General features: G+C 40.0%; 1 protein-coding gene across 1 annotated transcript in view; it reads right to left on the bottom strand.

The window, feature by feature from the left end:
• Window positions 1–24,112, bottom strand: part of KCNQ1 (potassium voltage-gated channel, KQT-like subfamily, member 1) — a 363,965-nt gene that overhangs the window by 290,851 nt on the left and 49,002 nt on the right. The window contains exon 2 of the mRNA XM_009892035.1: window positions 23,839–23,929. Within this exon, the coding sequence (XP_009890337.1) occupies window positions 23,839–23,929 (91 nt within the window). The remainder of the gene's footprint in view (window positions 1–23,838; window positions 23,930–24,112) is intronic.

Here is a 24,112-nt window from a genome sequence, read left to right as displayed (position 1 = left end):
ACCTTTGACTTTTGAATCGGCTGAACCAGTCAGTTCCATCTCATGTTCAGCATCGTACTATTGAACTAAGTCAAAAGTTTCTGTGGTTACTATCAGATGAAATGAGCTAATTTCCCCTGAGAATTGGCTACACTGACCAGATGTCTTCAGCCAGCTACTCCCCAGATCGAGCAGGAGCAGCACACGCAATGCCTTCTCTGTTACTATGGAGATAGGTTTTCCCATCCACTATGCAGCCGGGCGTGTAGTAGCTACCAGCTGTTGTCTCGACTCGTACTCCATCAGGAGAGACTGAGGAAAGAAAGTGGGAGACGTAGGGCTCAGCTTCTCCCAGCCCTGGACCTCATAAACTTTAACCACAGCATCCAACCCTCAATCTTCTTAGCTGCCGCTTGGGCTCGATGCTATTGTTTAAAGCTGCCTCACAGTGCTTCCTCCGCTGGCTTTACAGACCCGTAATAGGTCAGTGGCAGCACACAACAGCTTGGTATAACATGTTCGATTGCTGGGCTGGAAACGTAAGGCTTCCCCAACTCACGCTTCCAGCCCAACATTCCCATCTAAATGGTTTTATGAGCTTAAATCTAAATCTCCAGCAGCAACCCATTTCAGGTTCCTGACATTATTCTCGCTCCATACTTTCAAAGAAAAACTTTGTGGATTAATGGCTCCCTATCCTTCCTGCAAGGCTGGTTAATGCCTTCAATTCCCATTGCTTTTTAACTCCTGTGGAACTTTAATCCGTCTCTGACCATGCTGATGAGCTGCAGAGAAACAGCGCTGGTTCGGATTTTCATTCTTGCGTTTTCTTTTTGAATGCAGCCAAGTTCAAATATCTAATTATAACATTGCAGAGTTAATGATCAATTTAAGGAAGGCTTTAGAGTATCTTTGAAGTCATAACAACAAGCCAAAGGGGGTTTTAAAATGTTAACTGTGCAGGGAGCCTACGTAGAGAGCTTTTTTAGGGTTATCTCTCTCACTTAACGACAGAGTTGAACCATTTCGGAATACTTCCAGCAACCCCATGGCTCGATCTGGTTGCCACATAGCACGGAACTCTAGCTAGTGTTTATTTTATAGCTCTGTGCAGCACCAATCGTTACCCTATTAATTCAAGCATGTTTAATTCAATGTCCTTCAACTACTCAGTCATGCCTATTTGTTACTTTTAAGCAACTACAGAAAGGTACAGCTTGTCACTACATTTATACCTAACAGGCGCTAATCACTAAGGTTAGATATACAATGTAAGTAGGATATATATGAAGACAGCTACAAGTGATGCTCACTTAAATGTATCATATGCAGCCTCTGCTCCTTTAGCTTAAGGCACTCTTTTCCCCACTTACCACACAGGCTGCATTTGCCTTCAGATGTTTGTAGCTCCTGCTGATGTCAGTGAGCTATAAATAAATATATAATATACATAATATATAAATAAATATCAGCGGACACTCTCTGACCTGTTTACTTTTTAATCTGACATATGTAGCCACTCATATTTTGTATATATTACACACCATTGCAATGGTGAATCAGCATGTCCAGACGTAACATAAGGGCACGCTCAACCTGGAGCGGCACACAGAGAAAGCAGTGAGGCTCCTCCTCGCTTTCCTTTTACATCAAACCTGCCACTCAGCATCACCAGACACCTTTTGCAGCGGGTTTTTTGTGTTCCCTCGCAGGTATCAGACAAGGGTGAAGGTGAAAGACATAAACCTGTTGATAAAAGATTAAGCAAGGACAGTCTTAGGACAGCAAAGGAGTTACAGATGAGGGGGCAGCCACTGCTGGTCCTCCAAAGAGAACTGATGGGCAAAAAAACCCAAAATCTTAGGCTGCCTGCAAGATCTCCACCAACACTTCCCTTTGCACTACACTGAAGAACAGGACTGGACATTTTTGCCCTTTAAAATTACAAGTGAGGAAAACTTCCATAGCAAGGAGCAGAGACAGTCTCTAGAGCTGGACACTTCAAGAGGAACATTTCACAGGTTTGACCAATCAATTTAACAGCCACCTTGTGGCTTGTGCAGAGTGACAGGGCTGTAACACAGAAGCTCTAGGCACATAGGGGCTTATATATAGGGCATTATCAGCAAAGAAAATTTATATCTTCTTTTATATCTTTATATCTTCAAAGAAAATTTATCTTTTTCTCCCAGTGCTGCAGGTCTAGACGACAATAATTGTATGGTGACACGTACGATAAGTAAAAGTTGGATAAGCTACATTGGTGAAAAATCAGCGTTTCCTCTCCAAATCAGCCAGTGCAATCAGATTTCTTTTGAGATCTCCTGGGAGATTACATCTCACTGCTTTCTTCATTTAAACCCAACTTCCCTAGACCTTATCTATGTGGCAATTTCCACTTCATGGTGAGTTTGTTTGTTACATTCAGGCATTTACACTTACAGCCCTGTCATGGGCAAAGGATTATTGATGTTTGAGTCTAAAGATCACAGAATGGTAGGGATTGGAAGGGACCTTTGGAGATCATCTAGTCCAACTCCCCTGCCAAAGCAGGTTCACCTGGAGCAAGCTGGACAGGAACGCATCCAGGCAGGTTTTGAATAACTTCAGACAAGTAGACTCCACAACCCGTCTGGGCAGCCTCTTCCAGTGCTCCGTTACCCTCAAAGTAAAGAAGTTTTTCCTCATGATGAGGTGGAATTTCCTGTGTTCCAGTTTGTGCCCGTTGCCCCTTGTCCTGTCACTGGGCACCACTCAAAATAGTCCAGCCCCATCCTCTCGACACTTGCCCTTTAGATATTTCTAAGCATTGATGAGATCCCCTCTCAGCTCTTCTCTTCTCCAGGCTAAGCAGACACAGGTCTCTCAGCCTTTCCTCATAAGAAAAATGTTCCAGTCCCTTGATCATCTGTATAGCCCTCTGCTGGACTCTCTCCCGCAGTTCCCTGTCTTTCTTGAACTGGGGAGCCCAAAACTGGATCCAGTACTCCAGATGTGGCCTCACCGGGGCAGAGTAGAGGGGGACGATAACCTCCCTCGGCCCGCTGGCCACGCTCTTTTTAATGCGCCCCAGGATACCATTGGCCTTCTTGGCCACAAGGGCCCATTGCTGCCTCACGGTCAACTTGTTGTCCACCAGGACTCCCCGGTCCCTCTCTGCAGAGCTGCTTTCCAGCAGGTCAGCCCCTAACCTGTACTGGTGAATGGAGTTATTCCTCCCTAGGTGCAGCACCCTACATTTGCCCTTGTTGAACTTCATTATGTTCCTCACCACCCAACACTCTAGCCCAATCACTTAAGCTCTGATAAAATGTAAAGCAATAAAGAAGTGAGACCAGTCAGTCTGCATCATGCTGAAAAAGGCTTTCAATGAAAACCCGAGTACAACACTGCTGCTACACGACTATGGAATTGGCTTCCTGTTTTGGGGGCAGTTCACACCCTGAAGAATGCTAGTCTTTTCAGAGATGATGAGGGCACTTTTATTCCACAGAAGTAAAGGGATGATTTCTTTTGTTCTAGTTTTAACGCAATTTTTCTAGAAAAATCACATGATGAAATGGTATTTTGACTTTATATCACAACCATCCCTACCATTCTTTCAAAGTGTATAACACAAACATTGTACCACAACAGCAGTACAGAACCATGTATTTCTAATAAAATACAACTGCATCCAAAAGAGAATGAGGTATCAAATTCGTTTGCTTATTCATGTTTTGAAAGCATAAGGACTTTGTTTAAATCAGAAAAACAAACAAGCTTATTAGCTCTCCTGAGGATGTATAAGACCCTGAGATCTGGGCACACAGCACAAGGCACAACATTTTTGGTTGTACAGCTACACGACAGCTATAAATATGCATGGCATCCTGAGACAAAGTCTTCACAGGTGTTTCAGTGGTTTAGTAAAGCCTATCATATCTTCCAAATCAATGTAAGCACTAGGAGCAAAATTTGCATACCTATAAAGAAAGCTGGATTCTTTAAGCATAAATTGTGCCAGTGATACAGTGGTGACAGGACATCTGTCAACTGACACTTCTTCACCTACATCAGGAAGATTCGCTGATACTTTTTAGAGATTTTAGAAGCTTATATTTCATTTCAGAAATGTAATTAGGCCTGCATTCATCCCACCTCACTTTCTGCTCGTAGCTGGAAAACCCATGGCTCCATCCATAAATCTGTGCAGGAGAGCAGCACCTCCAGAAACATGCTGAGATGCTAACTTTGACATCTCAGCCTCAGGTTCGATGGCATGTGTTCATACTTAAGCCTCGAGGAAAAGCCGCACTCAGGTTCCTGAAAGCTATGAAGTACAAACAAAAAAACCCACCCAAACAAAAAAAGACCTTTGCCATACCACAGTGAGGTAAATGCACTGATTTTCTGCCAAATCCAGCAGCAGGGATAAAAGAAGTGAGTGCATGCCAGCTCTTCAGTAGGCCATAAAATTCTCATTCTATTGTATTAAGTTAATCTGAGACCAACAAAAGTTTAAACCAATGATTCAGACTGTGAACAACGGCAGCAGCAAAGGAGCCACTGCAGATGACTGTCTCCCACCCCTCATGTGAGCAACTCACGCCCAGGGCGACAGGCAGGTGAAATTTTGCATCTGTTGATAATAAATTCAACCGAAACCATCTCATAGATGCTGGCTCAAAGGTTTCTTTTTCAGACAGAACCACTGCAGTGCAATGCAACATCTTACAGTTATTTCTCATCGTTTTTGCAGCTCAGATTTTGAACATCTAAAAAATCAGGGAGAGAAATTCTTCATTTTTAGGCATTATGTTTTGTGGTGAAACAGGTATTGAAAAAGCTGCTACTGTTAGCTTGTCACTTTTTGTGACAATTTATCAAGTGGTTTGTATCTAGCAGATCAAAGCTTCAAGGTTTTGGCACAAGAAAGCTCCTTAACATATTTATATGATGGCAAAGGCCTCTCCCTTTAAACTGCTGTTTAGGATCAAGTTACGTCTTTGTCAAAAAGGGACATTGTTATGAATCATAATCACTGCAGACCCTACAAGTGCAAAAGAAGTGGTGGGCAACATGACAATGTCTCACAAATACTAAGACAACCACCCACAGTACGAGCTGCTTGTAGCTGCAGTCATTAATATTTCCCTCCGGAAGGTTGCAATGTACAGGTGCTCAAGACAGTATAAATAGTATCAAAAGCCGAAATATCTATCCAAAACAGGAGTAAGTAGCTAGGTTCAATATACATATGAGAGGTTAGACAACATCACCATTTCTCTTAACCTTTTCTGTAAATTAATGGTTTGGTTATGTAACTAAATGATGGCTTTATTGCCAAATGTGTTTTTAAATGCACTTCCTAAAAGACATACACACTGCACTACTATAATTCTTGATTAATCATATCAATTTCTAAAACACAGATATGTAACTTTTAGAATCCACCTGTTTTGATTCATCTAATGCCATGCACTACAGCAAGATAGAAATAAAATGCGTTATTTAAAGCTTTCCATAACAGTACATTTGTCAAGGATACCTGATCAAAGCCTTTGCTTTGACTGTGCCATATTTGTTTAAATACTACTACTGCTTATTTTAGCCCATACTAAAGAGTTCTGAAGAATATAACCTGGGCAGATGCCAGAAGAATGTAGCTTTTAAAAATAACCTTATATTCAAAGGGTGAAATCAAGCTCTAACACCATAAGCAAGCAAAATTCTGTCGTGTTTTCAAACCTTTCCTGTGGTGGTGGTTTTTTTTTTTCTTTTTCAGAAGATTTAGTGGCAAAACCAGGATTTAAGTAGTTTTCCTTATAAATATTTCAGAAGACAGCAGAGAAATTCATGCATGGCTTTTACTATTGCAAGAGCTATTTGAACAAATTTAGGAGTTTTACTTTAGTATTTTGACAACCAGAAAATTAAGCATTTCGCATCAGAGTGGATTTCACTGATTTCTGTGCAGCTTGTTTCCTTGAGGTCGTCTTTTGGGAGGAGTTTGTTTGTTCTTTTAATCTGGAGTGTTTATCTGTTTACCAGAATCACATTCTCACACTTCAAGATGTTTTCTGACTTTATTACATAACCAGTAATTAATTGCCATAATTTTTCATTTGATAATGGTCATTGATTCTGACCCATTGCTGGGAATAAATATAATACCTTTTTACACTCAATGTTCTCAATTGCTCTTAAGTGTTCTTTCTAAACGGTAGAACAGAAACTAACACAAACGACTGCAGAATAAGAATCACATACGATTTAACAAAGCACGTTCATAGATACTTCTGTCCACACGTACTTAAATTGAAGGGCAAAGATTAACATCTACAGCAAATCACTAGGTTATAGGAAAGCCTTTTTACACATTTATTATGTAGAAAGATGTAAGCATATTTATTTACTCTGAATTGGCAGCAATGCTACTCTGAATCAGACAGTAGTGATGCTTCTCTGAACCCCAAAGTTCCACAAAAGGCCACAGCTTGATTTCAAGTGCACTGAAAAAATGTAACAGGTCAGTACCAAAGCTGAATCTAAAATCCCACCCGTGTGCAAAGAGGGAATAAGCATCTGTAGCTCACCATTTTAAATTACAAGCGAAACCTTTGTATCTAAATAAAGCTTACCAACAGCACGGCAGGCATTGACATTTTGGGCTTACAAGTGTATTTTCAGGTCTGATCCATATATATTCACGGTGCAGCTGGCAGCGAAGGTCAAAGCAAAATGCAGCTGAAAATGCCACTTTTCATCTGACTTCAAGGATTGTTTCACAGGGTTCCCATCGCTAATAATAAATCTGTCCCTGCCAGATGAATTAATTACACCAGATGAACACAGATTTCACAGTGCAGGACCACCGAAAGTTTCAAAAAATTTCAGGGGGTGACAAACACACGGGAGACTTTCAGGGACACTTCCTGACCCGCAGCAGTAGTTCCCGTTTAGGTTCCTGAGAACAATCTCTCTAAACAGCACCTAGATCAAGACCGCTGTTAGCCCCAACCCTAACAGCAGCACTACGGGGAAAGAGATCAAAACAAACACGACTCATCGTTCTTGAAAGCAGCCACTGAACGAAAGATTTGAACGTAGCTGTCCTAGATCACCCCACTAGCAGTGCATCTCTCCTTTGCACTGATATTAAACTGACTTTTTTTTTACAATTCCACTTCACACAGGAGAGAATTCCTGGCAATCCAGGAGTCAAAAGCAAGCTCACAAATATTTTTGTTTCTTCTAGACAAAAACAAATCTCCTCAACCCAGACTGCAAAGAGCCTTTGCAAACATAGTAAATGCCTTCAGCTACTTAAAATACAAAGTTTATTTTACTTCAAAGATTTTTAGACTAAATTACCTTAAAGCAAAAAAATGCAAGCAAAATAGTTTGGTCTTTTTTTTCTTTTCTTTCCTAACCTCTTAAAACATGCTGTTGGCTGAGCCCTACATATCACAGGCTAACGTAAATAAGTACATCTTTCATAAAATTTATTCCACAAACAAGAGCTGGACAGATGCAGCGGCTATATTTTAAATATTTTGGCATCCTTTTTCAGCCCTGTTTCCGTTTTCCCTGCACCTTGCTTTTGATCTGGCCCCACCTCAGGAGTCAGTCACCTTCCCTTAGGGGGGGATGTACTGGCACAGCTCAGCTCAGCCAGATGTTTTGAGGGAAGTTTCATTCCCCCCCTGCTACTTGCTCAAGAGACAGAAGAGGTACTGCTCCGGGCTGAGCTTCCCCCTCACTGGCTCTCGTTGAGCTTTCTGGCTTGTGAATTAATACCTAAAATAAAAAGCCAATTCATGGAAGAAAACAGGGACAGCGTAGGAGAAAAGATACCCTATTTATTTGATGGTTCAGATGTGTGTCATTAGTGCTAACAGGTACGTTGCTACCTACAAAACAGAGCACAGATTTGGGAAAAAGTGTCCTTTAGTCCAGCCCACCTACTGCTTTTATTCTTCAATACTTAAGTCTCCATATTATGTTTTAACCCAAAGCACAAATGGGCCCTCATTTACAGCCCACTCCCAGGCACCACAAGCAGCATATGAAATAGAAGCAGAAATCACAGAAGCATCTTCTTGGAAGCTCACAGGAAGCCCAGGGTGGAGATTTGTTACTTTTCTCTTGCTCAAGGACAGGCTTGCCTGCTTTCCTCCAAGCTCTTCCCCAGCTAGGAAAGCATGGAATACCTACAGGCACATTCCCAGGAAGGGCTGACAGCCATAAAGGTACCAGAGGAGGTAGAAGGCAGGTCGCAAATTTTAATAGCATTTAGTACCTTAACTATTACAGCCTTTTCTTTCAAGAACTGACTTTGCAGGGAGGTTGAGAACCCAGCTATAGCCTCTAGCTCTTGTTCTTAGTCTTTCCTGCAATCACACCTTATCGTACTATGGAAACATTAGCCTTCATTTTGTAAAACATTAAAGGAGACCGAGTACCAACTTTTTAGAAATTGTCCATGAAATAAAAAGCTATATATTAATCTCAGAGACATGTTCAAGCATAAGCCCACACCTTCTGCTTTATTATGAATTTTCTGGCTTTTGAGGTGAAGGCAACAAATCTCGTAGTCCAGTAGAGTTTAACAAGTGATGCAGTTAAAAAAAAAAAAAAGTTCTCTTGGGAAAAGTCTTGTCTGGTGACATTGGCAGCACTGGTGACTGACCCCGAGGGAAGTGGGACAGTCATACACAGATGGGAAATAGCTGGGAAGGAACTACATGGAAGCACTGAAACATTAGACCCTACCTAGTGGCTGAAAACTCAAGTGTGAGGTCCAGATGCTAAAGTCTGAATGTGTTAGCATCATTGTTAGGGAACTGATACAAAGTGACAGATAGATTATATTACATAAAGTTCAATTTCTGGCTGCCCACAACGGCTCCTAATTCAAACAAAGGCCTGACAAGCCACTGACAATAAATAAATCAAAGTAAAAAGCACATCGCTTTGAAACTTTAGCCTTATAGCCGGGAACATTACAGTAAGCTCTTTTGTTAAAAGGACTGCTTGATTTTGACCTAATACTACTTTGGTAAAGCAACTGAAAATTATTGATTTCCTGTGTTATGAATTGAGATGAATAAAAAACTAAGAGATTACAAATAAAAAGCCTTCTTTGTTCTGTATATCACTTCCGCTATGCTGGTCAGTCAGATGCCATTGGTTTTCCTCCTGGTCCCACGACACATGAAAGTTATCTTACTGGGAAAAAAAAAATAAATGAAAAGAGAGAAACAAGAATATTTTCCAAGATTTTTACCGTTTGTTTTCAGCCTTACATGCAAAACTAAGAATAAACAAGAAAAACAGCAGCAGTTTTAAAGAACACCCCACACTATTCAATTTTCACTTTTGTTTTAAAATGTTCACAATTCTTTTGTCCCTGAAGTCTCTTGGGATAAAGGCTGGGATTAACATCTATATAAAACTGATTAAAAGAAATTTTAATTCAAAAAAGCTGACATGCTTCATTAGCTGCCTTTTTCACGCAGAGTTTGTTCCAACTCTTAATCAATGATATCTAGACACAGCTCTGGACCCAATAAAAGTTTCTACACTGGCCCTGAGCCACAGAATGCTGTAGGTTTTGGGCAGCACAGATCAAGGAAGCCAGAGGAGAACAAAAGGATACTCCACCATGCAAAAGGCATGCTAGAGTGATGTCGGTCACATCCTCATCCTGTTGTAGATGGCAGGCAAGGGACTTAATGCAAGCAAAGTGATGCTGTGCACGAAAGCCTAAATGAACATTCAGAAAGGCAACAGATTTTAATCAACATTGGCTTTTTGTTTGTTTTAATTCTCCACGCCTTGTAGGCTGCTTCAGTTGGTAACAATTTTTCAGTTCAAGCTAGGGAAGGAATGACAGAAGATACAGTTCCACAATGAGTGACATCTCATTAAGAAATTATAATACTCAAAAAGTCCCTGTTCCAAGAGGCGACAGAAGAACAGAAGTGGCAAGAAGTATCTGATCATGTGTTTCATCCCTCATCCAAGCCACTTAGCATTTCTTCCTCCACCTTACACCTTCGAACGAAAGGTTTCACTGACAGTCTCCATCATCTTGCTCCAACTCTCTAAAGCAACTTGGTTTTGTAAGTGAAAAAGCTCTACCTCAACATCTCATTTAAATACTAAGGAAAAAGAAACACCTATTAGCAACCTTGTCAATGCCACACCAAATTTAAGAGCAAGGAGAAAGAGACAGCTGTTTCAAGGAACAGACAACTCAGAGTGAGGTAACGTTCATCAGGAAGAAGAGATGTTTCTCCTGCTTGTCTCCTTGTTCTCTCCATAACGAACAGTCCTCTAAGACTACGACTGTTCACGATGCCGTCCTGCACGTTTATGCCATTCTATACTCAAAGAGGCATAGCAGCAGAATCTCCCAAATCTCATCTGTTTCCAGATGATCACTCTACCAGATGCAAGTAGCAATAATCTACACATTTGTGGGAAGACTACAGGGGCCATAGTGCTGAGGAATTCTTATATTAAAAAGATATTAAAACCTAGGCCCCTATTACCTGACTGTACTTAATGGAGATTTAAAGTGCCAAAGGATATTTTTCTGAATTAGCATTCCCTCTCCCTAGCAAAGAGCGCAACACTACAGTGAGAAAAGGACCAAAAGAAAATGCCTTACTGTATGCCTTACCCTATGTTTACAAACACTAGTCTATTCTTCCAAATGAAAGCTAATTGCAGATACAAAACCAGAAAAAATCAGTGATTTAGATACAGATCACAGAGCTCATTACACAGCTATGAAGATACGATTTGGTTTTAAAGACAGAAACATCCCTGCACATAAGCTACGAAACAAACGAAGCTGCCTGGGATCTGCAACCTAACAGTCCCTTCTGTCCAAACACTTAGAAACCGGAGTTCAGAGGCTTTCCAAAAGTGGAATCACCTCAAACAGCTTTCTCTTCATGGCTTCACTAGCATTTCAGAACCACAGTTTGTTGACCTTGAGAAAGTAAAGACTGACAGGCTGCCTGTTTGTTTTGGGATTTGTCGTTTGACAGAAGGGCGACAGTGCGCATTTTTGTGTCACTTGACGCATGGCTGAGCTTCTCACCTCTGACTCTCGTTGGCCATTAGCCTGGCAGAACCAATGAAGAAGAGAAAAGGGAATTTCATGTTATCGCTATAATACTTGAAAGCAATTTTCCAACATTTTAGCATGGAGTTTCCTAGTTTGGTTACCAAAATATAAAAATAGGGCTTTGTTTACAAACAGTTATTCATTTTGATTACTGCTGCAAACTTTGTTCTGCTTTCAAGGTCTACAAGATGCCAGATCTATTCCCTTCACCTTATCCACCGTATTACAAATGTATTTGTAAGCACAAACCAGTGGATATACTGCCCCTAATTTTCTTGCTTTTTTTCTGTTGTTGCAGATGAGATAGCAACTCGCTAAGCTTCCAATTCAGAACTGGGAGTAAACGAAGAATTTTTTTCTTTGCATCCTTTTTAACTCTGCTTGCTTTAGAAAGGCATCTATCTCAGAGTGGTTAAATATTAACTCTTTCATTAATGAGCTAGATCCTAACATGCAAGTATGAAAAGACATGTTATTATGTCTGAAAAATCCCACTCGTATCCAAGGAGATTTTTAAATTTTTTTGGTTTTAATGTATGTATACACACACGTGCTAAGGATCTATGAGGTAAGTTGCTATCTCAGGACTAGTCCACACACACATTTAGCACTGGTATTCTGTGTAGAGATATGTGGGGGTTGGGGCTTGGTTGTGTTTGGTTTGGGTTTTTTTTTTTGCTTTATATCAAAATAGTTGCAGTAATTCAAACCTAAATGTGCTTGTAATTGTATTAATAATAACGATGACATAATAGTACAATTATACTCTATGGGACTAGGCTATACTGACGCGTGCAACCACGTGCTTCTGATCACTTCAAAGACAGTATGAGATTGAAGATATTACCACACCCAACTCTTCATTACCGCACCTCTCATCTTGCAGATTACCACCCACAAAGCTGAACAGCAGTAACCTGTTGTGGAAGTGCTTTTAGCCCTCTGCGATCCAACCAAATTGGTTTTAACCATCTTTGGTGGTAAACAAAGCTTTCTGGGGCAGCTAGGCGCTGCAGCAGTCTATAAAAGAAAATGCAGTACAATCCAATTCTGGGTAGAGTAAAATTCCATGGAGGGGCAGCAGCGAAGAGCTAGCAGATGACTGCTTCTTAAGCTTTTCCAGAGAGACGTGCTTCTGCAACCCTATCTACACCCAGTCTGTCCTAGCTGAGTTTGAACAAAACACCTTTTGTTTGTAGAGACAGCCTAGCTGCCAATTTAAGTTCAATAACTGGCTCTGGATTATAGTAGGCATGCCTAGACCTATAGGATAAAATTAATTTCAGTCAAGTTGGTCTCAATCAGCTGTTAGGCTGATATCCTGCTGTCCTGCAGCAAAACAGATGCAAAGTAAACATAAAATGTTATTTAATTCATTATTCAGTCAAATCAATACAAAGAGTTAAGTATGTAAAATAAGGGTCAAAATCTCCGTTCTCGTATAAAAAAAAAAAAACGTTTGCAAAGTTCTAAATTAAAAAACGAGACATAAAATTAAGTATACTTCTTTTACGATTGCTGAGGCCCATCACTGAACCTGAACACACGGAGCAGGCCATAACTTACATAACTGTAAATTATGTTCTTTCTCTGCTTCAGCGCTTGGCTGAGCAAGAGGCTACGCACGCTTCCTTCCGCTCACCTTTCCACCACGGCATCTGTTTAGGTTGCAAGGTCTATGGGGGTAGGAACTATCTTTTAGAGCGCGGAGGCCTCTGGTCTACTAGGTCTTGTACTTGATCTTACAGGCAGGGCCCTTTGAATAGGCTGTAATGTGAACAATAACAATATCCCTTCTCAGAAGGATAGCACACAAGTCTGCTTGTAAATTGTGTTGCAGAGAAAGTTTCCATCACGCTTTTTAGCTACCAAAAGCTAACAAATCTTACTCTACAGTTTCACAAACACTTCGGGTCAGCACTGCTGCCAAAAGAAGCAATCTCATTAGTTTGAATCCATCTGGGTTCTCCAAGGCAGTTAACAACATAGCTGCACAAATGCTTGTCTTGGCACAAGGAATGGAGCAGCAGGACCATTTCTTCAGGTGGCAGTGCCAGTTTATGCAGGCTGAAACACATTCTTGAAAGTGCAGCCCAGGTTCTCTGAAAGATTTATCTCACAAAGCCAAGTTAGGGTAGAAAAACTATGGGTCACCCAATTTTACTCATAAAACTGCTAATACTCACCTTCCAAGAATGCCGTGAGGTTAAGTACACTCGTGTTTGTAAGGCATTACAGAAATAAGATTAGTAAATATTTAATTTTCTCTCCTCCCTTTTCCCCTGCCCTGGCCATTAAGTATAACTCGTACTGAGCTTCATACACTAAATCAGTGACTTGGAGCAGCTCCTAGAAGGTAGCTGTCAAGCTCCCTGCCTGTAGGCCAGATGGAGGTCAGTCATCATACAAAATATTCCCATTTAAAACTGTTCTGCAACGTTGCAGCCAAAGCAGCATCTAAATACATTGTACCCACCCTGCTGCAGGGAACCACGGAATAGTCAGATTACCTCTACAGCCGACATCCTTTCTCACCTAGGTCTGGAGGAACAGCTGCACGGGAATAAACATAAATCAACTCCTTTTGTATGCGCTCCATGGGTAAACGCATCCTGTCAAGCTGACAGAAACAACAATGAAAAGGACCGTTTCTGAAAGGTACCTTAATAAGGATGTTAAGGGCATGCTGGAGGAAAAGAATAGGTCAGCCTCAGTGTCACTAGCACAAGGAAAACCATTAAAGTTAGGCATGTCCATAGCTTGCTTTCGCAGACTGGGTGGGAAAACAGGTGTTTTTGGTTATTTTGTTAGTTCGTAAAAGTCCTGCTGCTTCTGAGAGCTAATAACAATTCACAACTCCCCATCGTCTCTAAAAATATGCTAATTTTCGATGGGTTAGGTGGAAATACCTGATGTAAACAATTCACTAAAATACAGGTCCCTGAAATCAATGAACAATTGGCACAGATGAGCAGTGCAGGAGTTTTAGGACACCTGTCCCAATGTTTGGTCTGACACTGTCACTACCAGTGCACATGGGCACCCATCCTTGTTTGCAGCCAAGGCACAGGACCTGCCAGGAATTGGGAACAGAAAATGCAACATGCAGCAGCTCTCTGGGCTATCAAGATTTCTCTGACAGCTCAGTACAAACATCAAGTTCTAAGCTCTACAACAAAATTAATTTATTTTATAAGCTGAGATAAAGTGCAAATGCCCGTGCTATATATCACTAGCCACTGAATCAACAGCTCTAATAAATTCTTTCACAAGACCTTTCTGATTACTGAGATAAGATAAGTTCGGGCCCCATATTACAACAGGAACAATCCTAGAAACTTGCTGTGCAAGACAAGCCTAACAGAACTGACGCTTCAGTCATTTTGACTTTTTTTTATGCTATCAAAATAAATATGAATTGGGTAAAAATAAATATAAAACCTTAAATGTGAGATAAATACAGCTTGTAGTTACATAAATCAAACTCTCGTGCTTCCCAGGTTATCCCTAAGTACAAGCAGACACTGTTCAAGAAACCTTTCCTATTACGCCCCAATCCAGTTAATATTTATGCACACAGGAAGCTCTGCTGAAGTCATGATGACTACTCATATGCTCAAAGTTAAACATACTGCATAATTGCAAGTCTCATGCCATAAAAACTTCACTTATAAATGTAGAACCTAATTTGGTTGCCTATACCCATATACATAAAAAAACCCCAGCATATAGAGTCTTGACTTTTTTTTTTTTTCTTTTTTTTTCTTTCCCTGACTCCTAAAACCATGGAATAAACTCTCCGCAGGGTGGAGTTGCCAGAGGCTCTACTCAGTACAAATGAGATCCAGCTGGAAGTATTTTTTCTAATCATTACTAAAAATAGAAATACGTTCTATATATAGAAATGCATATATGTAAAGAAGCACACATATAAATATATATGAAGAAATAACAACATGATCTCTATAACTTCTTGTTCCTTCTCTGTCCACAAAGTTGGGTATTTGTCACTTTTTTCACGGCGTGGCAAGTTTCTAACAGGATGTTCATTTACTCATTCCTTTTCCAAGAGCAGTTAGCACTCAATGCTGAGATGTGCTTTCCTACCATCAAACGAAGAAGTCAAGACAGGAAATAATGAAGTTTTTAGAAAATGAACTCATAGAAGCTTACTTTAGAAACTGCCAAAAAGAAGAAAGCCAGCAAGAAGTCCAATTGCTTTTGTTTTTTAGCCAGTTAATTGAACCCACTTAATCCAACATCGCAAAATGAAATTCTTAATGCATTCGATTTAAGTTATTTTCTCCCTACTAACTCCTGGAATCTCCTTTCTTCTAAGACACTGGCACTCACTGCTCTACTGCACTAAAATTACACCACACCTGCAGAGTTTATTCCAGTTTTGCCTACCAAGGGCCACTTAAAGCCATTCAAGAGCCACCAGCTAGTGACAGCTGGCAAACTCAAACCTGTCTCAGTAGTCTATCATATGTAATCAATTGCAAATAGAACTTCAACAGACTCATCCCATTATTTCCTAGCTAATTCCCCCCGGGAAAACAAGCCAGCAAGCTTCCACTTTGAATCATGAAGCTAGTTTTGCCCCTGTCCCTCCCTCCCAACTTCTCCCTTTCCACTCTCTTTGCACCAGTTCACTGCACTGTTTCAGCTTTTCAGCTTGATATCCGTTATGTTATGTCAGCTGTTACATTACGCTTAAAACAATAGACTCCAGCTGGCTGAGGTCAGATGTGAAAACAAGGACCTAACAAAGCCATAGACCCTCCAGTTATACTGAAATTGAGATACACACTGAATGTAGCACTTAATGACAAACTACTTTCCAGACATTTGGGCAAAGCATAAAGGAAACACCTGTCACTGCAAACATTACACACTAATCCAGATAAATCCTAAATTTAAAAATCTTTGTTTTCACTACTTGGCTCTGCCACGCACCAGTATTTCACAGTTTAATTTTTTTTTTTTAAGATGAAATTTGCATTACTCTGCTTGTTTACTAAAATATTAAATAGTGAAAAATGTGTATAATTTCAAAGAAAATATGTTTACCATGTTTCTTTTAGAGTTACCAAGCAAATACTCTGAGCCTGACACAGCCTTACACCCCAGAAAAGTTTAGTCAAACTTTAACCCTTAAGTAGAAGGCTCAACAAAAGCGAACAAAAGATGTAACAGTGAATGAAACATACTTTTTCAGTGACGGTATTTTCCTGGACACACCTTTGAACCGAATTTATTGGAGAGAAGCTATACTAAAAAATAAAGAAACAAACCACCAGTATACAGTGTCATTTATGAGAGCAAACACAAGCTCTTGAGAGCAGGTGAAGTACTAAGAACTCTGGAGCACACATCCCCCTATTTTTCAAAGCACTGCGCGCAATATAAAAGCATTGCTTTCTGAAAACTGTCACGCAAGTGTGGTTCACCGATGAAAAGCTGGGAAGCTTGCTCAGCACAAAAGGACAACTTGGCACTGCGCTCATGTTAGTCTTCAGCCAACACCCCCAGGCTGCCAGCAAGGGAGATCACCGTGTCAGATCATGTAGGCCACCAAGCAGCCAGCAGACGGCACCAATCTATCACCAGTGGTTCGTGCTGGCCTGCAATCTGTCGCCAGCTCCACCGTGAGTTGAGGAAGGATGCTCTTCCCAGCGCCTGTCTTTGTCTTCAGGGTCTGAGCCCCAATAAATGCTTGGTGCTTCATAGCCATCTCATCCCAATGAACTGTGGAGATAAACGCTAAATTCCGATTCCTTTACTCACAGTGGCTCAGTTAGCATTCAGGTATGCCACCACAGAACTCCAGGTACAAAAATCCAGGAAGAGGGATTTTATTTTTTTTTCCCTAGTTCTTCAAAAAGGCAGAAATGGAAGTAAACAATTTTCTGCATCCAAGCTTATCTTTATCAAATACACACTCCAGCATAGCAGACTAAAATTACAATTCAAACCCAGAACATTTTGAACCTGCTAGATGAAATGTATGCAATACATGTAAAAAGGTTTCTTTTCTATAAAAATTACTGATTATCATAAACATTTAAAAGTCATTTTTGTTGGTAACTTTAGAGAAGTTTAGCCAAATAAACCACTACCTCTTTCCCCACTGAAAAGGAAACATCTAAGACAATAGCAAGAGAATACCTGGAACACCATAACATACTGGGAAACTTTTACTGTGTTAACAAGTTTAGTATTTTTTCCTTTCTCCTCCATGCAAATACTTGTCCCATTCATTTCACTGAAAGCTTTAATTGTTCTCTTTTTTTTTTCTAAAAACCATCCACATGATGAGACATCAGGTAGGCCAAACAGCATGAATTTTGTGGCTACAACCACAAAGTGGCCAGAGTTGTCTCTGGCAGCAACGTTTACACAGCCCTTTTCTTCCACCCCTCTCTCCCAGAATTATTTTTGTTGATTATTCGCATAAAATTCCCCAAGCCCATGTGAAAAAACATATCTTTATTAATAGTTCACTTCTTTCAAAAGATATTTTCTTCTACTTCAGGACACCGTTCAAGGTCTAAATCCAGCCACCCCAGACAAGACACAGCGTGGTCCAATGCTGCCCTCTACAGATTTTAAATAGACACTATAGCTCCCTTTACAAGTGTGTGATTTTTGGCACATGTGAAAATAAGCAGCAGCTCATCTTTCCCTTACTGGTCTCAGCATACTTTCCTTCTATATCACCTCTTCATTCCTTCCTGGCATTCCACTTCAGCTCAGTCTTCGTGTACACCAAACAATAACAACAGGCTTGTTTGCTTGGGGTTTTGTTTGTTGGGGGTTTTGTTTTGTTTTTTAAAGCCCGTTTCATTAAATTGGTACAGCTGTCCCTAACAGACAATCTTATTTCCACTTTAGAAGCATCTGATTAGGGTCCCACAGACCTGTTCAGAATAGACCTAAAGCAGAATTTAAGCTGGACTAAAAGCATGTTCACACAACCTTCTGAACCAAATTAATTAAATCCCTTTAACATCACATTTACATTAAGCACATAATTCTCCGTATAGGAGACCAGAGGAGTTGACAAGGGATTGCCTTGTGAACAGCTGGAACAAGTTGTTACTACCAGCAGAATTTCAAACCAACACAGCTGATTTTGCAGTGAAGCAGATTAGAAGCGCTCCCATTATCTGCCAGCACAGCTCAGCGACAAACTCCAGAACCACCGGCTGAAGCGCAGCCAGAAACACCTGGGTTCAGATTCAGAGGAACCTCCTTGTTCTAGCTACTAACTATACTGTCACCTAATTAAAAGGGGGGAGGGCACTTTTAATTTCTATTCACATCTCCTAAGCCTTCAAATCACTCACATTTGGCCTTTTTTTACTACAAACTAAAACGTACAGAAGCTGACTTTAAACCACAGCCAGGATTCTCAATTTCAGCTATCAGTGTAGCATCAGAAAGGAAATGCTGCAGTGAGTGATTCCCTGGACAGGTCTATCTGCAGGTCCAGCAGAGGAAAAAGATGAAAGGGCATGAGTCCACCGCACGCACATCTTCTTACACCACCTGCCCTCACTCTGCATCAGACATGGGGACATTGCTGAGGCTGCAAAGACAAATTTTTCACTTTCTCAGCTACGGTTGTTCTTTAGAGTGAATCTGTAGCCTAGGTCAGCCTGTAGAGCTACGACCAAGCATCCTTTGCGGACATTAATCCCGTGTAAGTTTTCAAAAGGATGAAAATGCACCCATGTCCAGATCAGCAGTCTCTGGCCTTCCTGACCAAGGCAGATAATTGGAAAAAGAAAATGCTGGAACTGCTTCAAACTATTTGAACCACTTGTTCTCTGTGAAAACCATCTTCAGAATCAAAAGCTGTATGTTTTTTTCTCTTTCTTTCTCACAAGATGCACAAAACACTCCAGCAAACAAAACCCAAGGCTTATACTCAAAACAAAAGATTATATTAAAATAAACTCTAGATATCTCATAGGTCTAGACTGTGTGCCACTTTTTCTTAATTGCACGAACAATTTCAATGCAAATAACATAAATGTTAACCACCCAAACCCATTATTTATCTTAATTGATAGTCTTTTTAATGTTTAAAAATTGTTTAATCTCTTCAGTAAGATGTATGCTAAAGTAGAAAAGGAACTCAGAAAACAGAAAGCTGGAAAGGACTTATGCTTTCATCATGAAAACATACCTTTTTTTTTTTTTGTTGGAATGAATATTGAAATGAGATTCCTACAAGAAAATAGCTTTTTCAGGCACACTAAATATGCCTTTGTTCAGCAGAATATTTAATCCCCTTGGATCAAGCACTTGGATTTTCTTAGATCATGCTGAGATAACAGCATTCTGCTGTGTTCTGGCACCATAAAATCCTTGCTTATGAAAATAAAAGAAAAATATGGCCTCTCTGGGAACATACATCTCTGAATTGCTTTTTTCCATAGTTTAAATATTGTAGTCTCAAAATCAATTTTTACACAGATATACCACATTCTCTTTCTGAGTCATGGCAAAAGCTCTCCCGCGCCACTATTTTAAATGGGCCAAGTATACATATACCCTTCAAAATGATGATCCTTTCAGAGTCTTGGCTCAGAATCCAGCTCACGCTGGGCAAGTGCCAACGAGTAACTGGAGTCAAACCCCTCCAACAGCACCATCTAGTGAAAAAAGGATAAAATAAACACATGCAAATTTAAACAAGTTTTCACTGCATTCTGGAAACTAACAAAAGGCCAATTCTCTCCTAATCTCCCATTACAACTGCATTTAGGTATAGCTTTCATCAAGGCTCTTTGCCTTGTGAAGTGTAGTGACAAGTAGAGAAAGATTCAACAGCTAATTGTAAGCTTTTTGTCTAAAACTGGAACGCCACTTGAAACACATATAAACTTTCCCTTGTTTATTTTTCCAATGTTAAGCTTGCATTTTTCTTATTGTTATGAAAAACAGAAGCATTTTTAAATGCTTTAAAATTATTGCTAATGTAGGATGTTCTATTTCCTCCTCTGGAAGTGGGAGGTGATATTAAAAGACAAGTAGCTCCAGAATAAAAAGGAAATAACATATACGTAATATCAACAACCTTTTTAGATCTTATTTTCATATAATTGTAATATCTTGTATGACTAAATTATTGAAGCATGAAAGCCACGTCCATGGAAAATGGCACGCTCGGCTTCCATCTGTAACTTTAATGTAACCAGTCTCACTGGTTTCAAAAAGACTATCTGCTGAAGTTGAGTAGGTGCTTACATCTTTCACAGGGTCAGAGCAAAACAGCCTTTGGCTACGTGGAAGAAATTGAGCATTTTAGCTCTTAATTGTGTGTTTTAAAGGGTCTGATTTGAATGGTTTTTCAGTCAGGAGGAACGGATTCTGTACTTTTCCCAATGTGAATCTTCAATGCCATGCAACTCACAAGTAGGATGTAGAAGGGATTCTGTAACAACAGTAGTTTATAGATAACACACACACACGTGCTTTCACAGTTATTCCTCATTTTCAAGATTAATCAGATTTACAGTGCCCACGCAGTAAGCTCATCTAATCAGACTTGCTCCATGGGGCTGTTTAGCTCAGCATACCCACATGCTAACTCTGAGAACTCGTTTCCAAACATTCAGTGTGATACAGTCATTTCTTGCATTTCCAGACCTACAGCTGCTTGGTGAAATCCTCCTTCCCCCCCCCCCCCAAAAAAACATGAAGTCCACAAATCTCAGGTACGCAAAATTTCAAAGCATGCCACTGCACATTTCATGCCACTCTCTCAGCCTTATATTTGATTCACTACAAAGCACAATTCATTTAGAGAGAATTCTACCTTACATAGGAAATTATGTCTAAATAAAAGGCAATCTGCTTGACAAAGCTTCAGGAACTTTCACTTCGAAACGCAAATAGAGAAAGGTGGACACCAATTTTATAATCTTCAAAAGAAATAGTTAAAGCTCTCTAAGTGTTAATTTAATTATTTTAATCTCACAGAGCACACACTCAAGCAGTATAACTCCAGTTTCATGGAATGACTTGAGGTCTCATAAATGTCAAACTCCACACGTCCAAAGCTTCCCTTCCTCTCACCATCCCTGTTAACCCCAGCAGAAAAGCCTTCTTCAAGACTTCCGTACTCCTCCTGGTAGGTTGTTGCTACCCTGGCTGCTCCTTTGAGGTCTCTCCCACTCAGTATTAGTTTGTAAATCAACTTGTTTGCCCTTCTTTGCTTCACCTACAACAACAATCATAGAATGGTTTAGGTTGGAAGGGACCTTAAAGATCATCTGGTTCCAACCCCCCTGCCATAGGCAGGGACACCTCCCACTAGACCAGGTTGCCCAAGGCCACATCCAGCCTGGCCTTGAACACCTCCAGGGATGGGGCATCCACAACTTCAGGGCAATTTGTTCCAGTGTCTCACCACCCCCTCAGGAAATCATTTCTTCCTAATATCTATTCTAAATCTACTCTCTTCCAGTTTGAAGCCATCACCCCTCATCCTATCCCTATGTGCTTTTGTAAAAAGTCCCACTCCAGCTATCTTATAGGCACCCTTCAGACACTGGAAGCCTGCTATAAGGTCTCCCCGGAGTCTTCTCTTCTCCAGGCTGAACAGCCCCAACTCTCTCAGACTGTCTTCAGCCCTCTGATCATTTTTGTGGCCCTCCTCTGGACCCACTCCAACAGGTCCATGTCCTTCTTATGTTGAGGACTCCAGAGCTGGATGCAATATTCCAGGTGGGGTCTCACAAGAGTGGAATAGAGAGGCAGAATCACCTCCCTCAACCTGCTGGCCATACTTCTTTTGATGCAGCCCAGGACACAGTTGGCCTTCTGGGCTGCGATTGCACATTGCCGGGTCATGTTGAGCTTCTCATCCCCCAACACCCCAGAGTCATTCTCCTCAGGGCTGCTCTCAATCCATTCTCTGCCCAGCCTGTATTTGTGCATGGGATTGCCCCAGCTCACGCGCGGGACCTTGCACTTGGACAATGTTACCTATTTTTGTTGTCTGGCTCCAAATTAAAACTATTTTTGTGGTATAACTAAAAGTCCCTCTACAAACACAAAAGAGAAAGTAATTCTTACTTCAATGCAGTAGAAAGAGAGTCCTCTCCTAAGATTTAGTAAGTCTCCTTACATCACGATTCGGGTTGGCATATAGCAGGAACACTAATTCATGCTACTTGGAAAGCAAGATAATACAGAATAGTATGAAGACCCAACACATGCTGGATATTACATACATTGTATGTAATCCTGTATGTAATGCATACATATTACACTAAATATATTACCTACATACAGACAATACTTACTGCATACGGTATGAACACACAAATTGAGTTCCACAATTTCACCAGGGGGATGAAACATCACTGGTTATGTTGTGATTATAAGTTATTTCACTGAAACAACACACTGTGTCCATGTAAAATACTGTGAGATATATATATATAATCACTCAACTTATATATTGATAAGATATTATTAAAGATGAGTGAGATATTATCACAAGTGAAATTCATCACAGAAATTGACAGAAGTATCCACAACTGCTAGTTGTGGATAAAAGCAAACAAACAACAAATCTTAAATCTATAAAGAAAGAAAACCCCAAACAACAAAACAGAAAAGGTACTGGGATGCAGAAATACACACAGACTCTCTTAGCTGACAACTAATTATGAAGTTACATCTAAGAGTTCAAATATCTCAGAAAATAGTTTATAATAATATACCAGGCATGAAGATACCTTAAATAGTGACTGATGCTAAATTTAACATATTATATTCTTACTCTTCAGAATATTCATATTAGGTATAAAACCTTAGTATATTGAACAGGTAAATTTCGACAAAATTTATTATAATTGATGGAGTTTAAGTGAGCTTTTTCATGTTAATAATGATAACATAAATAACAATTACATTACTGGTGCACAGCTACAAGAACTATTTTGAACAAACATTTAAATTGCTAGTTAGCATTTTCTCAATACAGTGAGAGTGTTATCGTCAGTAAAATAATGGTAATTTATTTACAAATACAGAGAAATAAATGATTCAGCAGGGGGCACCCCACCATTGAGGTACAACAAATTTATAAATTTTTTGTACATTTAAAATCACGCCTCTCCCACTTCAATACTAAGTCTCTTGAACAAAATCTAAGGTGGCAGGACAGTAATACTCTTGGAACATTTCTTGATACATATCTGTTGCAGCACTACTGTACTATAGACAAAAGGTAACTACGTCTTCTCTGCTGAAGGGAAAGTGCATAAGACAGGTAGAGCAAGTTGTCTCAACTCTGAAGTCAATAAAAACACATGAGTTTTCTGCATGTGAAAGAAAGCTGCATCTGACATCAACTAAAAGTAAGGACTTCCACTTTTTTTTTTTGCCCCCCTTGTGGTCAGGTGTCTGGTCTTCAGTATGGCTGAAAAATGGATTAACCTGAGCAATATGAGGGATTCAAGCTTAATCAGAACAGCCTCGTGTGTTGGACACAATATAGATGCCCTCAATAGGGTAAGACTTGGGGCTTCTGCTACCATAACTTTTGGTGTTTCTGTGGCTTTACAGACTCATTAGAGAAAAGCAGAAAAGCCTCTTGTCAATTAAACCATAAAGAACATTCAGCTTGATATGGTATTAGCACAGGAGATCAGAATTTGCACATAAGAACAAACATACATCAAGCACATTAACATCAATATACATACCATCCAAAATAATGTTCCTGTAGCGAGAGCTGCATACTGTTCAATTGTAGAAAGCACGCTGAAGATAAGGCATATCAGCACAATAAGGAAGCTGTAAATAAAATTAAAAAAAAAAATAAAATGTAATGCAGTCTAGTAAGAACCTAGAGGGAGCACAGATAATTAGGCCATTACAAATTTTCTGTACGCACAGACATGTCATTAGTATTGGATCATCTTAAAACATCAACTTCTGAGTGATGCTGCTTCATGTTGGATAGTTTATTTCTCTTCA

This window comes from Charadrius vociferus, unplaced genomic scaffold (genome assembly GCF_000708025.1).
Source record: "Charadrius vociferus isolate BGI_N301 unplaced genomic scaffold, ASM70802v2 scaffold179, whole genome shotgun sequence".
In the NCBI taxonomy this organism is placed as follows: Eukaryota; Metazoa; Chordata; class Aves; order Charadriiformes; family Charadriidae; genus Charadrius; species Charadrius vociferus.
This window is presented reverse-complemented; position numbering and strand designations above follow the sequence as displayed.